Raw genomic sequence first — 16,915 nt, forward strand, 5'->3', positions numbered from 1 at the left:
TTCCTGCTTGTTCTAACTGGGATTGTTATTGTTGTTGTTGCCGCATGACCAAACTATCCCAATTGACTTTCCCTTAGTTTATCACTCACTATGCCATTCCTACATCATCACAGATGCTTCCATTTCAAACTTCATCTTTATTAGTATGTCCACCCATCGATATCAACATCCCCGTCTCTGTTATGCTCAATATGTGGACATGTTGCCCAACATTCAGCTCCATAAAGCATAAAAGATCTTACCATCATTTTATAAAATTTCCCTTTTTAATTTGATTTGGGTTTGTCGATCACATAGGACTCCGAAAACATACATTCACATTAACCATTCGACTCTAATTTAATAGGTAACATCCTCTTCAATTACACCATCTTTATGGACGATAGAACCAAGATACAAAAATTGTTTCTTCAGGACCATTTTCTTATCTATATGTGTCCTTTTTGAAGTTGTACTTCACATACCCAGTTTTCTTCCTATTTATTCTAAATCCCTTGGACTCTAAACAGGCTTTGCAAAGTTCTACTTTTGTGTCAACTCCCTCTATTATCTCATCAACAAACAGACGTCATCTTGCATATCTACAGCAATTGCTTCATTTATATCCAGAGCAAACATATAAGGATACCGAAGTAAACCCCATGCAGGCCAACAATAATTGGGAACTCATTTGTCTATTGTCAATTTATCCTATCAGTCGTACTCCCTCGTCCATGCCCTTAATTATGTTAATATATCCTTTTCAAAAGAATAGTAACATGCTAGCAAATTCTTGGAATCACTCTCTCCCATCTATACACAATTTTCTTGAAGAAGAAACCCTGAATTTCCTTATCTATCTTGGGCAATAAAATTACAGAGCTTTGACATTGATGATGATCTCCTGCACTAAGCCCTCTTTGCCATAACAATTCTCATATTTCCATCTTTCCAAAGCACACCAAGAAATAGGAAACATGGTATCGATTTCCACATCTTACTTGTCGAAAAAACCTGTAAATGCCAACTCTTGAACAAGGAACACTTATTGGGGATCCAACTGATCCCAAACATATTTGGAAATCAGGACTAGATAATGAAGCTAGACTACAATGGATTAATAGATGATTAATTGTTTCCCTATTCAATGTTCACATTGATTAATAATCCACTAAGATGATTCTCTAGAGGTGGGATAGTCAGATGTCAAGATTTTATTCAAGGGATTGACAAAAAAAAAAAACCACCTTGATTGGTATTTTATATCCCCAAATCATTGAAATGGAAATGTTAGATGGGTTGGGACAAATGAGCATGTGGTAGACTGATATAACTGATGCCCTTGATAGAGTCCACTAGTAGGAATATTGAGAGGAATGAAAGGTAACACAAATGAACATAAAGGTGGGATGCAAATCAAACAAACAGTCGCATACTCCAATGGCAGTTTTGTTTTGTCCTATGTCAACATAATATATCCTTGATCAAGAGATACCCAAGAAGGAACAATTTGGTATTAAATATCAGGAACAAAGCAAGTTCATGTCCTAACTTAGTGATATGCCCCTGAACAGAACATTCCAATACTAGGTACTATGCAAAGAGTGGATACCGGATGCAGTAGGTGTTACAAAAGTTGTTATGAATCCTACCGATACAAAATACAACGGGCACTAAGGAGTCTCAAGTAAACACAAGATATCCTAAGACACTATAATTAGTCTTCAATGATTCAGCAATAAATATTTTTTTCTTTTTGATAGGTAAAGATGGGTTAGTGGTTAGCATAAGGAGTGTGGGTTCAAGGGGGTTTAAACCTAGGACGTGGGAACAACTCTTCACATATATTATCACTTAGCTAAGTGGAACTTCTTAATTCATCAATATATATGAACTTATGAAGTCTAATATATCTTAGACGGTTACAACTGATTGTGAGCTGGATCTACTAAACAAGATATAAGTAGTTGCCAACAGGGTATGATATGTAGGATATGGTTGGAAATGCAATACTGACATATGAGATTATCTTATCTGGAAGAAATCATCACAATTCTTATTTGAAGGTGAAAAATGGATCCTATTAATGTGAGTGAGTAAACTAGCAATGCAGTCTTATTCCTTTAGTTGGGATTTCTCTTGAAGTCGAAATTCCAATATAACTCCTTACTAGAACAAATCATGAAGCTCTGCATTGAGAGGTAATTCTTATTGGAAATTGAAATAAATGGGAACTTTGTGTTGAGGGTGGTTTCTTTACACCAATAATTCTCCCAAAACTGGTCCCAATCTCCTTCACCCAATTTGAGATGGGCCCCTTTTGCGAACTCTATTTACCCACTCTAAACACCTCTCCAAAAATCACATTTATAGGTTGAGGGACTGCTTCACTACCTCAACAACAGTTCCAATACCCATACTTAGCATGAATGGCCCTTCCACGAAGGAATATATTCCTCATCAATTAACTAATCCATAACCATCCCAATTTCTTACGGATGCGGTTTCTTCTGCTTCAAGTGATACTCTGTGTTTATCCTTCCTCTCATTCCACCAAAAATCCCCAACTATCCTTTCAATTTTCTTTACAATGTTCATTGGAATAACATACAAATGAAATACTCTACGATGCTAGATAACATACTTTGATTTGAACAACCATATCTCCCATGGATAGGCAATGGGACTTCCATTATGCTATTATTTGACTGATTAACTTTCTCTAAAGGAAGATCTAAAGGAGAGATACCAACACCACAGCCCAAGATGCCCACAAAAGCCTCAACTTTTTTTCCCTTTCATCCCCATTTCTCGAATTCCTTTGAAAATGATTGTGTAATGCTATGATCTTCAAACCTCTTTAATCGAGTCTCCCACTACCGTCTACTTCCTATCCCCTTTGCATTTTTCCTGATGGTGCTTGCACAATGCTTTCCCAATTTTTGGGCTTGAGATTTATGTCACTTAGAGCACTTAGATAGTAACCATGAAGTTTTCCTCTTATTATATAAATCCTGTGATTGAGAGTTAAGCTCAACAAATCCTCTTTTAAGGAATTAGAAGACAACTCAAAAAATAAACTGTTCTTTTAATTCCTTAAAAGATTTGTGATATTGAAATAAAAAACCATTTTGTCAGAATGTCAGTTCTTCTCCATTTTTAGGCTTAGACCCATAGCTCAATTAGTTGACATGTTGTAACGCAAGTTTGAGGTCGTGGGTTCAACTCCAGCTTACCTATCAAAGAAATTTAGGTCCCAATATTTGGGAGATGGTGGTGACATGATTTTACCAAACGTAATGAAAAAACAAGCACACAGATGAAACAAGTGTATATGCATTACACAATGTACCCTTGATTTTGTGATAATCTAATCTTGGGAAAGTCATCGTTTTTAATTCTTCCATTAACCATAACCTGTTTAAAGCAAGGATCAAGTAATATCAATGATATTTTGTGAAAAGAGGCATATAATCATATTAGCCTTCACCATTGATATTCCTTTTGAATTTTATAATTGTCTCTACAGATGCTATCAGATCAACATGATAAGATTCTAATAGTTATTTGTGTTGAATTCAGTTATTAACTGTTGTTGTTGCAATCATTTATCAACATCATAAGTCATGTTGATCTTCCTCTTCTTACCTTTGTGTGATTATTTACTTTGAAAATTAAACTTTTTTTTTTCCCTTGATCAACTTTCAGGCTGTTACAAAGGCCAAGTTGGGTTATGATCCGATGGAGGTGAATCCTGAGGATATGGTTCGTTTTGCTCGGGAAAAACCACAGGTGCAATCATGATATTAAATTTTGACAACTTTTCTATTATATCATTTTCTATATTTTTAATAATTTACTCAATATTTTCTTCATTTTCAAAACTTTTCCTTCATTACCATGAAAATTGTATTAATTTTCACATTGATTGAAGTATTTCCAAGGAATATTTATCGAAGTTTAACTTTAATACCTTGGCTGTGAATGGTTTGAAATTTTTTTCTTTTTTTAATAGAATTGAGTGTACCCTAAAGTAAAAAAAAGTGATTACTTATTACAGTAGGGGCGATATTGAATGAAGACCTGTACTGATTTGTTTAAACCTGTGGTGTTGATACTACAGACTGGGGTTCATAATCTATCTTCACCTACTAAACACTACCTCACATGCCTACCCGAAAGTAGAAACATTGATTGAAATCCTAATAATGAGATGTGCCATTACAAACATACTGTGGATGTACAAAAACAACCACCGTACTGATGTAGCAAGGGAGGAATTTCTAAGCATCCACAACAGCATACTGTGACTTACACTGGTTAATTGCACTTCAAACATGAAATAATCATGCAAACAGTGATGCTTGCTAAGTTGAGATAGAGGAGGTTGGTGTTACACCCGTAGATAAGATTTTCTTGTAATAGTTTCTTCAATATATATCCATGATTATGTTAGTAAACTTCAGTCACTTTTATTCTTTATTAGATGCTCTAGTCTAAGTTATTTTCATCGAGGCTTTTATCTTATGGAATTTATTTTCCCGCGATCGTGAAAGTAATGCCTCTAGGTCCTGCTAAGGTATCATTGGACTTTATTTGTCCCAATTCACTATTGAAACATTTCTGAGGATGTTCTCTTTCTTGTTTTAACAATGTTATTTCAGACGATGGCTTCGTATTCTGTATCAGATGCTGTGGCAACTTACTACCTGTATATGACTTATGTCCATCCCTTCATATTCTCTCTTGCAACTATAATACCTATGCCACCAGATGAGGTTTTGCGCAAAGGAAGCGGTACTCTATGTGAAATGCTTCTTATGGTTCAGGTGGGTTCTTTGAAAAATTGTTGCAGGTCTTTCAAAATTTTCTGTCTAATGGGTTCAAAGTAAAGTTATTTAGATTTTAGAATTTATGATGCTCATGTCTCTTATTCAATTTCATGCAATTTACAGGCATTCACGGCAAATGTTATTTGTCCTAATAAGCACCAAGCTGATCTGGAGAAGTTTTATAAGGGCCACCTTTTGGAGAGTGAGACATATATAGGCGGTCATGTCGAATGCCTTGAAAGTGGTGTTTTCAGATCTGATCTGCCCACTAAATTTCAGCTTGATCCATCTGCCTATGTGGTGATTTGTTGATTTATTTTATCTGCTAATTTTGTTAATCTTGAATTCATGCACATCCCTTGCAAATGACTTTTTATAGAAGTTGATGTAAACTGTTGTTTGCACTGATTTTGTTTCCAAACTTTCGACATTTTATGTTAGTAGGAATCACATCCTTTGCAAAGCAGTGGTTCACAAATTGTCTTCATTTTTTTGGGGGATATTATACCTTGAAGGGAAGCACTTATTTCTGCATTATTTGTTTCTCTCTCTCTCTCTCTCTCTCTCCCTTATTAACTTCTAATGCATCTTGATGACTAATGGATTTGTATAATATCTATTTTGTGCTGCCATCTTTCTTAATCTGCATAGGTTTTCTTCCAAAGAAAAGGATTGGTCATTCATGAGAAAGGCATTTCTGTAACATAATGAATTTACTAATATGTACTGCAAAGGAAAAAAATAATAAAAAAGTCAACTTTTGTTGATTTAGGAGCTCACCTTTCTATTTAGTTCAAAGCTTAATACGATAGCTTAGAATTCAACTACAATATTGGACATATGGCACAAAGGATCCGATCTATGAGACCTTTCTCACGGCTGGCGTCTATCCAAGTCTAGGCTTAATCCATGGACCCTTATCCAAATCCTTGCACTGTCCTATGTATCCCATGTCCGAACATAGGTTTTGTTGGGCCAACCTATCTTTGGCTGACCTGTCTAATCTGTTTGTTTGATAAATAATGAATTTATTAACAAGAGAAGTTCCCCCTTAATGCACTCGGTGCAATAAAATATATTTGTTCTTTCATGCTCAGGAGAGAAGTTCCCTTTCTTTCCGTCATTGTTCTAATAACATTTGTTGGCATTTGATTTCTGAGATATTGTTGATACAACCTTCTTTAGAAGGTTTAACTGACATTGGCATATTCCCTTTCATTTTCAGCAATTAATCAATAATCTCGATCGAGATCTGCAGTATGCTGTAATAGTTGAGGGCAAGATGGACATCGATTCAATTTCCAACTATGATGAAGTTAAGAATGCAATCATGGAAAAGGTGCTGTTTGTTACTATATTCATGCCCGGCATTTCTGTGTGACACTGACCTGTGGATCATTTATAAGTTGTTCCCTCAGTTACTTTCTTTCTTTCTTTTTCTTTTTTACATTTTTGGTAATATTCTCAATTATCTTTCTGTTCCTAAGTACTTATGGATATTTCATGTGATGTTCATCAGTTATCTTACTTTTCCTCTGTGTGTGTGCATGCATGCGTGTATCCATCAATTTTATCCGCATTGCATGATGATGTCTGAAAAAATGCATCGATTCTTTATTAATATTTTTTTAAATACAATCTGTAGCTTGTGAGGTTGCGAGACGAGCCTGTGCGTATGGAATGCCCCCTTATATATCATCTAGATGTGGCTGCAATGTATCCAAATATTATTTTGACAAACAGGCTTCAGGTATGTTTGTTGATTTTACACCCATTATTTGTACATTATTTTTTTTTTGAAAGCTATAGTGTTAATTTATATTAAAAGTAAAAGGTGTTCCGTGGTCAAGACGACCAACTGATATCAAGAAAACTTCACGACATTGGCTATGGATATTTCCATCTATATGAGAAATCTTCAATGAAATAGCCTCTGAATTATTTAAACAATTTGTTCCGAAAAGACAACAAACTGATGATATTAATAATCACAATCAAGATTGATTGCTACTTTCCTTCAAAGACTCGGGTGTTTCTCTCCTTCCAAAGGTTCCAACACACAATAAAGGGGTTAGTGACTATATTATTCTCTCTCCCTAAAAAAGTCCAAGATGACCATCTTTCATTTCAAACAATGATAAGATCGATCTAGAAAAATAATTCGAATATTGGAATAGAAACATAAAATGTGAACATACCTCAGAAGTAAAGGAGCAATGCATATGCAAATGATGTTTGACTCGGCCGAATCCTTGCACATAATACAATGATCGACAACAATGATATCATGGGCCATGAAAATGGTTAGGATTCTGTTCAAAGCTGTTGACCATAAAAAAAGAAACTTTGAAAGGGATTATTTAATTCCAAATCATGGCTATTGGGTATTTTGAATGGGAATTACCTTGTAGTTTTATAAAAGGATTTGACCATAAGCATTATCACAACTACCTTCCCACAAATCACTGTTAAGATCTGCCATCAATAGGATTTCCCAATCATTCAAGTGCCTCCTATATCCAAATTACCAAGATAGGCTCCCATGTTGAACTACGAAACTTTTGATTGATAATTCCCTTTTTGATGAGATAGAATGCTAGTCAAGAATATAGGTGGCAACGTCCTAGTGAGAATCTTTCTCAATTGCTCTATTTGTATTTTTTTGGCTCTTTTGTGGGGATTTCCCCTCTCTTGCTACAATTATCTTTACCAATAGAAAACAAGCATCATAAAAAAGGATTATTATAAATATTGCCCTTTCTCCTTGCTTTCCGTGCCCCGTTCCTTTGGAGATAAAAAATTATCTCAAAAATAGCCTTTTTTCCTCGGTCAACTTCTTTGTACAAAATCTTAGCAATGGATTATGTTATCAACATTTGAAGTATCAATGTAGATATTCGCTCATTGCGCCTCTGTATTTATCAAAGGCCATTTCCCTTTAAATCCAACTTGACAATTTGTCTTTAAACACTAATTTGAAACCCATATTGTCTTGGATGTAAATATGGCTCGTGGGTAACTATGTTGGAAAAGGCAGAAAAGGCTATTATGCTTGTAGTGGTTATTCTATAATTTTTCAATTGTATTTGCTTTTAAGATTTGTTTTTCGGCTGGGTTTTGATGATATAACAGTAACCTCATATCATTTTTCTAGCATGAATTTCCATTCTTAGATGTATTTTTTAAACTGGATATCTGGGTTCTCAAATTGGATTTGAATATCTTATTTAACACTTGGGCACATGTAATCTTCTCCATGGGGTGGGCGTGTGGTGTTAGTGTTGTTTACTATCTTGGTTAAAGTTTGAAGTTCGTATCATTCTCATTTGTTCTTTGCAAAGGAGTTCCTTACAACCTTGATGGGTAATGCAGGTTCCATGATACCATATTAACCACTTTAATATCCTGTTGATATTCATTCTGGGAAGCATACTGTTATTTCAATTTGTAGGATGCTCTTTAGGGATTTTAGCTATAATGTTTTATGTTTTTCTTGATGTGCAATTACAGCCTCCATCAATAATTTCAGAAGAGATCTGCACTGCATGTGATTTCAATCGTCCGGGAAAAACTTGTTTACGGAGGCTTGAATGGGTTTGGCGAGGAGAAACGTTTATGGCAAGGAAAAGGTTACATGAATGCCATTATGTTGTTCATAAGTGTATTTTAGTTGGAATTTTACTGAAATTTATTTTTGGAACACCGATTTTTTGAAATATCAGTGACTACTATCATTTGAAGAGGCAAATTGAGTCTGAGCTAGTTGGTTACGTAGATGGTCAATTTTCAAAATCTTTTCTTGACCTTCCTAAAATGGAGCAACAAACAAAACTGAAAGAGCGTTTAAAGAAATATTGCCAAAAGGTAAACATTTTATTGTTTGTAATAAATGTATTTTCCTTAAGGACACCTGACACCCAGCCTTCTGGTGAACTGTGATAGGCATATAAAAGAGTCCTCAACAAGCCAGTTACTGAGCTTCGTGAAGCAGGGATATGCATGCGGGAAAACCCATTTTATGTTGACACAGTCCGCAGGTCAGTATCTAGGTTTCAGATCGTCCATTACTTTTGTTTGCTTACTATTTAAGTTACAGGGCGGTTGTTTCATCTTGTAGGATCAGTGTCTTACTTGAGAGTTCATAATGATTTTTGTTTTATTGGTCTTATATAAGCTTTATGAAGAACAACATAAATTACAAGAGAGGGAAAATCCCTCCCGCCAAAAGTGAAAAAAGAACAAAAAATTGTGAAAAAGTAAAGGAAAATTACTCAATTAGATTTGGATTGGCCAAGTCACAAAAAATAAGTTCATTCCAGTGATGTATGAAATCTTTAATTTTATCTTCCATGCAGCCTTTTAAAAATTGAAGTCCAGTCAGTCAAAATGGTTGACAAATCTGCACACATAGGACCAAGCATGTAGCCAAGGGGGCGAGGGAAAACACCAGAAAGCTTACCTGCACTACGTAGTTCATCCTCCCCAAACCTCTTTCTCTGCCCCCCTCGTCCACTATCCTCTTCTTTCTAACACTCTCTCAAGTATCCACCTTGAATCTTTTATATTTTAATTTGAAACTTCTTCATGATCTATCGTAATATTCTTCCAAATCCTCACTCTGTAAGAGACCCTCACTCCTAAACAGTCCCAATTTCTATCTTGCATATGGTGATCCTCACTCTACAATTCACGATTCCCATTGCTAAACCTCCATTACTATTTCCATAACATGGTCCTATTCATTCGAAGCAACCTACTCTAAAGCACCAAATTTCTTAGGTGTACACATGAACTTCTACTTGACAAGTTGGAATCTGTTTTTAACCTCTTCGTCATTCTACAAGAAATTTGTAAAAATCTTTTCAATGCGCTTTGTATCTGAATTGGGCACCTTAAAAAAGGACATATCTGGAATACTAGCAATAACAATCATCTTAATTCCACCCCTATACCTTTGTAGGAAGAAAATTTCTCCTATTCTAAGAAGATAGCCTACTTCCTTCTTGTCAACTATTGCATCCCAAATGTTTTTAGCAATTGGATGAGCAATTTGTGTGAACCCAAGATAGATATTTTAACCTTCAAAGTCAACAATCCTAACTAGAAACTCATTGCTTATCAAGTTCCCACCCTCTGTTATTGAATACTTCGAATAAAATTGGAAGAAGAATATACTGCCAACATTTTCTAGGTTAAGCATCTACACATGGTTTTGGTTATTCTTGTTTACTAAATAATATTTGTTGCATTTCAATTTCAGTTTCCGGGATAGAAGGTATGAATATAAAGGACTTAATAAGGTCTGGAAGGGGAAGTTAACAGATGCAAAGGCCAGTGGAAACTCTATAAAGATCCAGGAGGCACACGTATGTGTGCTCTTTTACGGTTCCTTTAGCATTTTGGATATGTTTTACTTGTGCACATATGATAACGTCATTGCATATCCTTCTTGTTATTTCTAGGATATGGTGATCCTCTACGATTCTTTACAGCTTGCTCACAAATGTATACTTAATTCATTCTATGGATATGTCATGCGCAAGTGAGTTTCCTGATTGCCAATTGATTTTTTGAACCCGTTACTTGGTTCTGATTTTTATCTGATTTGCTGGTTTGATCCTTTCTCAAAGTATGAATTGATTTTACTCTAGGGGTGCAAGATGGTACTCAATGGAAATGGCAGGAGTAGTTACTTATACTGGAGCGAAAATCATTCAAAATGCTCGCTTACTGATTGAAAAAATTGGGAGACCACTGGAATTGGATACAGATGGAATCTGGTGTGCGCTTCCTGGATCTTTTCCAGAGAATTTTACCTTCAAAACAAAGTAATTAATGCTTGCTCCTTCAGCATTGACTATGTTGGTTGTCATTTCTTTATAATGAAGAATGTATACAGGCGATCATTTTTTATTGTCCAAATTCCATTTGGGAAGTCGAAAGTTTCTTTTAGCCTTGACTTCAGTTCACTGTAGTTTTCTTTTGGTCCTTAGCTTGGGATTTCTGCTGTCTCTGAACATCCTTCATAACATGTTTTCAGAGACTTGAAGCGAAAGCTGACAATCTCATATCCTTGTGTGATGCTTAATGTTGATGTGGCACAAAACAATACAAATGATCAATACCAGGTGAGCAAGGCACCTGCTGTACTGTTTACATACTCATTTCCAGAAAAGATTGCTGATATTTCTACATCTCCACAGTTCTGTGATAGCTGCGTACACTATATATTTTGTTTTGTATATGAAAAAGTTGGCACCATGTTTAATTAGATACTATTTTCAACCAGACACTCAAAGATCCAATCAGTAAGACATATACGACACATAGTGAATGCTCTATTGAATTTGAAGTGGATGGACCGTACAAGGTGAAGCTTGAAGAATTGGGATATTCAGTTCTTGAATTTAGGTTTGTTCTTCATGCATTTCGTTGTGGTTATATTTCTCTTTCGTGTTAATAGGCAATGATTCTCCCAGCTTCGAAGGAAGAAGGCATTTTAATTAAGAAGCGGTATGCTGTCTTTAATGATGATGGAACCCTCGCAGAGCTCAAGGGTTTTGAGATCAAGCGTAGAGGTGAGCTGAAGCTCATCAAAGTTTTTCAGGTATGCTGTGTTCTTCTGACATTTCTTTGGATTTTTTTTTAATTTTTAATTTTTAATTTTTCCTGTTATCGATCTGGGTCATTTGCTTTTTCTTTGCATTGGTGTAATCTGTACGAGGCATTCTACTCCGGCTTTATGCCATGGTGTTCCATGAATCCTTAACATCTCTACATTTGCTGAAATTCTTAGTTAGTTTATCATTATGGAAGTTCATGTGCATTCCTGCACATTCTAATATATTTATGTTTCTCTTTGTCATGCTTCTACATCATGTAGTGCCTTTGCTTTAATTTCAAGAAACACACAATGGGTTGTTTTATATTTGTATTTGAGAACTTAAATCTACTCCCTACTGTCTCTTTCTGATAAAATCATTTGTCATGACATTTTTTATTCAAGTCATGGTATTGTTGAACTTATGCATGATCATTGTCGTCATGTCTTCTGTTAATTCGAGCATATTAACATCCACTCCCACTACCTCAATTATATCCTTTTTGTTCCTCTTGTTCTTTTAGAACCTTCAACTTTCATGTTTCTTCTAACAGGGGCACAATTTATATCGGTTGCCAACCTGACATAACCCTCCTCGTTTATCCAGGGAGAATGATGATGGGTTTGGCATGTGGGAGTTTTGTGTCCAATTGATCACATACTAATTCCAATCAATTGGAAATAACATATTGATCGATCGGATATGAGTCTCAATCGATAGGAGAATCTTTATTAGTCGTGTCTTTCATTTTATTTTAGTTGTTTTTGGTCCATTTGGTCCCTCATAAATTGCAACTTAAGGTTTCTAACCCATTCAGTATAAATAGAATGTGATACGAGGCCGAACCAACTAAGTTCATCTCCCTTTCCATCATCTTATTTTCTCCTTCATTTTGTTCTCCTCATTCTTCTTCTCTTCTTTAAAAGCTTTTCTATTTGTTATAACCTAAGAACTTAACGCCGCAATGTAGTGTAAAAGAAACCTCAGTCAGGTGGAGTTGTCATTCATTTATCATGCAGATGGAAAATTGTAATTCTATGTAGCCAAGACATGGACACGTTTGATAGTGTCGAACTTGGTTACAAGGAATTTTAAAGTTTTACCCCCTTTGTGAATCTTGGACTTCCATACAAAAATTGCGGAACCTAGTTCATTATTTCCAAAATTTGGTTCTCCCACATGCACCAAATTTGGATTATGAGAGTCTAGAATTCAATTTCATGGATTTTTCAGGTTGCTGGACAGACCATTAGTAAGTTATCTTATTATGCTATTTGTTCGTACGTGTGTATTCTTCAGATGGTTTATCACTTAACTTGAACTATTATGCATGAATGCAGGCTGAGGTTTTTGACAAATTCCTCCATGGGAAAACCTTAGAGGAATGCTATTCAGCAGTTGCATCTGTTGCGAACCGCTGGCTTGATCTTCTCGATGTATGTCTCTAAATATTTTGATTTAAAGGATTACTTATCGAGGTTTTGCTGGACCACCCCCTCCCAGTTTAGACTATTGAAGTTATGTACTGTAGCATAATTGAGTTGAAGACTCAATATTTGGGATGATAATCATGGTTTATATTTATTTATCAGAATCAAGGAATCGATATTGCTGATAGTGAGCTGCTTGATTACATATCAGAATCAAGCACCATGAGCAAATCCTTGGTAGATTATGGAGAGCAGAAGTCATGTGCTGTGACCACTGCAAGACGAATTGCTGATTTTCTTGATGGTACAATGGTTAAAGACAAAGGACTCCGTTGCCAGTATATAATTGCATGCGAGCCACAGGTATGCATTCCTTTTCTGTGGAAGGCATGTGTATGTGTCTACATTTGTATTTGTATTTGTTCACGGGTTCGTGATTTTTGGTTTATTTCTCGAATACACATCATTGTCATCATCATCAAAGTCTTATCTCTAAGATTTGGGGTCAGTCATAAATGAATCCTGTTCCTTCATTCAATTCTGTCCAGAGTCACTTCTCCAATGCACATCATTTACATGCCCAAGGGTTCATATGGTAAAAGCATTGGGTTTATAGTTTGTTCTGACTTCAGAGCATGCATCTAGTTGTCGTTAGTTATGTTCCGTTTTTTCTTCTTCTTCCTACCTCCAGATGCTGATTATCCAATGCATTTCAATTACCTTGTATCACTCTGTGTATTTCCTTCAATCATCCATATGCTAAAACCAATAAAAATGTTACCATTCGGGAGAAGTTCCTAATTGCGGACTGTGGATTACGTTGTTACTTTTATTGCCTGGCACAAGATTGTTTGGTATTGTTTGTTTTGTTTTAAAACTTTTCTGATAACTAATGAGGAAAACTATTATAAGAAAGGAAAGAAACTAGAGGAAAATTTTAGCATTTTCGTCTTCGTCAGTGCTAATGAATGGAAGTAATAGAAACAGGAATCATGTACCTTCGGTTTCTATTCCTGGGTGCAAGGTCCTATTGAGTGAACTTGTTATGCTTGAAATTTCATTGTCTTTCGCTCTGTCATGCCATTTCTCTGACACTTGTTGTTGCTTTTTTTTTTCTTCATGAAATGGAATAGATTTATCTTTATGTTGGTAAATTTCTATCATTAATCCATTTTCTCACTTTTCTTTTCCTTCCTCATTGGTGGGGTAGGGAGGATTGCATTATTCTCAAGCCCAATGGGAAACATAAACTATTTGGCATAAGTACTAACAGTGTCTTCTGAAGTAACAAAACAATATAAAAGTTTTGGGATTTCTGTTAAGCATAACTTCTGGACATCCTTGATACTATAAAGTATAATGCCACATTTTGATATGAGGGGCTTGTTCTAAATATACTTCTTAGGTTGAACACATAATGCTCATTGAAGTTCCTAGTTGGAATTCAAAATTAAAGTGGTATCGTGCTTGACTGTTTGGAACCTATATTGTGTAAGATGAGAAGGTCATGCTGCAGTGAACAGTTTCAGCACGGGACTTCTTTCTCGAGCTTTGGAACATGTGCTGATAACTATTCACCTTCTTTTATCTTAATTCTTTATCTTATCTTTTTTATTTTGTTTTAAAAAAGTTCATTTTGTTAGTCTGCATGCTTAATTGTGTCACATTCCTGGCTGTTGTTTTATCTGATACAAGTACTTAACGGCACTGTTAGTTTTTCTTTTTATCATTTTTCTTAACAAACAATTTCTGTTCTGTTCATTTATTCAGGGAACTCCAGTAAGCGAGCGGGCAATTCCCGTTGCAATTTTTGAGACTGGCGCTGGCATGATTCTATTCCCAATGCAATTTCTGTTCTGTTCATGCAATTTTTTTCTTGGAACTCTTGCTCAAAACTGGATAAAAAAGTTTGTATTTTTGTTGCCTTGTGCAGAAAAGAAGGTCTTTCTGAGAAAATGGTGTAAGATTTCATCAGATGTAGGCATTCGATCCATTGTTGATTGGTCCTATTACAAGCAACGACTTGGTTCAGCAATTCAGAAAATTATTACCATTCCTGCAGCTATGCAAAAGGTGCAATCACTAGAGCATGATTCCTGGGTTCTTATAATTCTGTTTTTGTTCTTTCTCTGAAATGATTTGAACTTTTCTAGGTTGCTAATCCTGTCCCTAGGGTTAAGCATCCTGATTGGCTGCATAAGAAGGTTCTTGAAAAGGATGACAAATTTCGCCAACGGAAACTAGTTGATATGTTTCGCCCATTGAATAAAGATGATACCATACAAAGAGATCCTTCAACAGAAGTGAACATTGAGGACTTGGAAGACTTTAGAAACAAGGGCAGTGCTCCTACAATTGGACCCCGTCCTATTGTTCGTAGCTTTGAACAACAAACTGATCCCACTCTCAGAAAACGTCAACCATTAGTGCCATCACATCAAAATGCTCTCCCTGCTGAAAATATAGACAGAAATGTTGATTATCAGGGATGGCTTGAAGTAAAGAAGAGAAAATGGAAAGATACTCGAGATGAAAGGAAGAGCCGCAGGTATCTAAATGTATTGAATTTGTTGACCCTGCATTATTACATAAAAGGGTCTGTTTGGATTGTACAAGATTTATCCACTTCAAAATTTAAGGCCTCAACCTTTTGAGGTCATTCTGTTGATAAAGCAAGTATCATTCAGAAAACAGATGCCCAAAACACGGTGGGCGCAAAGTGATGATGCTGCCAACCGCTTTTGCTCGAATGATTTTATGAAACTTTGCAGCAACAAGCATTTAATTATACACTCAGATTTTAAAAGCGGCATATATTGAAACTTTTCTATAATGGGAATCTTTTCCCTAAAGTTTAACCTTTTCACATCTATCCCCTTTTAAATATAATAGTATTGGTGTCTTTACTAACTCATTTCTATGCTGCCACTTTGCTTGCATCATAATTTCATGCACATTTGAAAGTTGAAGTATAAAAAATATTCTTAGGCTCTTGGAACCTTTTCAAATTACCTAATTTTGTGTCTCCAATCTATGTGGCTTTTTGTACACTGATGGTTTTAACTTAATGTTATTGATGATTAAGTTCTAGAGTCGTGATAAAACTGACTCTCTAAAACCGACGCTCTTTGTATGCTCCCTGATGTAGCAGTGCATGGAGCCATAGATCTTTTTCTTCGAGATACACAAGGAAAAGATTTATGGTTCTATGTACTGCCACGTCAGAAAGCGTACAAAGATTGTCAGGTTTTAGAGCGTCAGTTTATCATTAGTCTAAGTTCTAACATAGGAGTTTCTCTTCTAATCTCTTTCACTTTGCACCTTTGGTCTGTGTAGTTTAGGTAACTTAAAGAGATTTCGTCAATCTGATGGTCTCTCGGAGTTGCCTGTTGAGACAGGAAGTCACAAAAAAGATCGGGGCCGAAGTGGGGTTAATTCATTATTCAGGAGACAAGAATCGGCCCTTGTACGCTCACACTGGCAGGTGATACAGTTCTCGACATTTCCTTAACATTTTGCTAGACTGGTTACTTTGAGTGCCTAATTTCAGCCTTATATTTCTCAGATAATTCAGATCGTATCGAGTTCACTTCTTGGGCACTTTTTTGCATGGGTTGTTGTAGATGGTATCATGCTTAAGGTTCTCGTACGGGTTCCCAGAGTATTTTACCTCAACTCTAAAGCACCCGTTACGGAAGAATTTCCTGGGAAGCATGTGAATAAGATTCTTCCTCATGGTCGTCCTAGCTTCAATCTCATTGAGGTACCTAAGTTGTTACAAAACTATGAACAAATGCAGTCCCTCACGATTGCTTGTTACCATTTCATGGAACTCAGGTTTTTTTTTTCCTTCTTCATTTTGTTTGTGTGGTTTAATAGGTGATAATTGATGAAGATCAGTTTAGGATGGAGAGCAAGAAGCTTGTTGCTCACCTTGCGGATCCAGAAGTTGAGGTGAAATATATGTGTATTTTAATAATTCTGAAGGGAAATGGATATATTGCTATTTTCTATATGCATTGTTTGGAACTTGTGATTTTATTGTAAATCTGTATTACACTATTCCTTTGTT

General features: G+C 35.7%; 1 protein-coding gene across 1 annotated transcript in view; it reads left to right on the plus strand.

Moving 5' to 3' along the window:
* The window catches only part of LOC147395459 (DNA polymerase epsilon catalytic subunit A-like), a 35,533-nt gene that overhangs the window by 6,963 nt on the left and 11,655 nt on the right, over positions 1 to 16,915 (plus strand). Inside the window, exons 11-32 of the mRNA XM_086450303.1 lie at positions 3,688 to 3,771; positions 4,644 to 4,808; positions 4,935 to 5,111; positions 6,037 to 6,150; positions 6,457 to 6,561; positions 8,322 to 8,440; positions 8,534 to 8,675; positions 8,754 to 8,848; positions 10,072 to 10,177; positions 10,274 to 10,353; positions 10,463 to 10,639; positions 10,852 to 10,939; positions 11,101 to 11,181; positions 11,275 to 11,418; positions 12,754 to 12,849; positions 13,006 to 13,206; positions 14,614 to 14,668; positions 14,777 to 14,916; positions 14,997 to 15,391; positions 16,180 to 16,327; positions 16,409 to 16,606; positions 16,723 to 16,797. Coding sequence (XP_086306429.1) covers positions 3,688 to 3,771; positions 4,644 to 4,808; positions 4,935 to 5,111; positions 6,037 to 6,150; positions 6,457 to 6,561; positions 8,322 to 8,440; positions 8,534 to 8,675; positions 8,754 to 8,848; positions 10,072 to 10,177; positions 10,274 to 10,353; positions 10,463 to 10,639; positions 10,852 to 10,939; positions 11,101 to 11,181; positions 11,275 to 11,418; positions 12,754 to 12,849; positions 13,006 to 13,206; positions 14,614 to 14,668; positions 14,777 to 14,916; positions 14,997 to 15,391; positions 16,180 to 16,327; positions 16,409 to 16,606; positions 16,723 to 16,797 — 2,985 coding nt within the window. The remainder of the gene's footprint in view (positions 1 to 3,687; positions 3,772 to 4,643; positions 4,809 to 4,934; positions 5,112 to 6,036; positions 6,151 to 6,456; positions 6,562 to 8,321; positions 8,441 to 8,533; positions 8,676 to 8,753; positions 8,849 to 10,071; positions 10,178 to 10,273; positions 10,354 to 10,462; positions 10,640 to 10,851; positions 10,940 to 11,100; positions 11,182 to 11,274; positions 11,419 to 12,753; positions 12,850 to 13,005; positions 13,207 to 14,613; positions 14,669 to 14,776; positions 14,917 to 14,996; positions 15,392 to 16,179; positions 16,328 to 16,408; positions 16,607 to 16,722; positions 16,798 to 16,915) is intronic.

The sequence above is a fragment of the Akebia trifoliata genome, chromosome 8 (assembly GCF_017979445.1).
Source record: "Akebia trifoliata isolate Shusen 1 chromosome 8, ASM1797944v1, whole genome shotgun sequence".
Lineage (NCBI taxonomy): Eukaryota > Viridiplantae > Streptophyta > Magnoliopsida > Ranunculales > Lardizabalaceae > Akebia > Akebia trifoliata.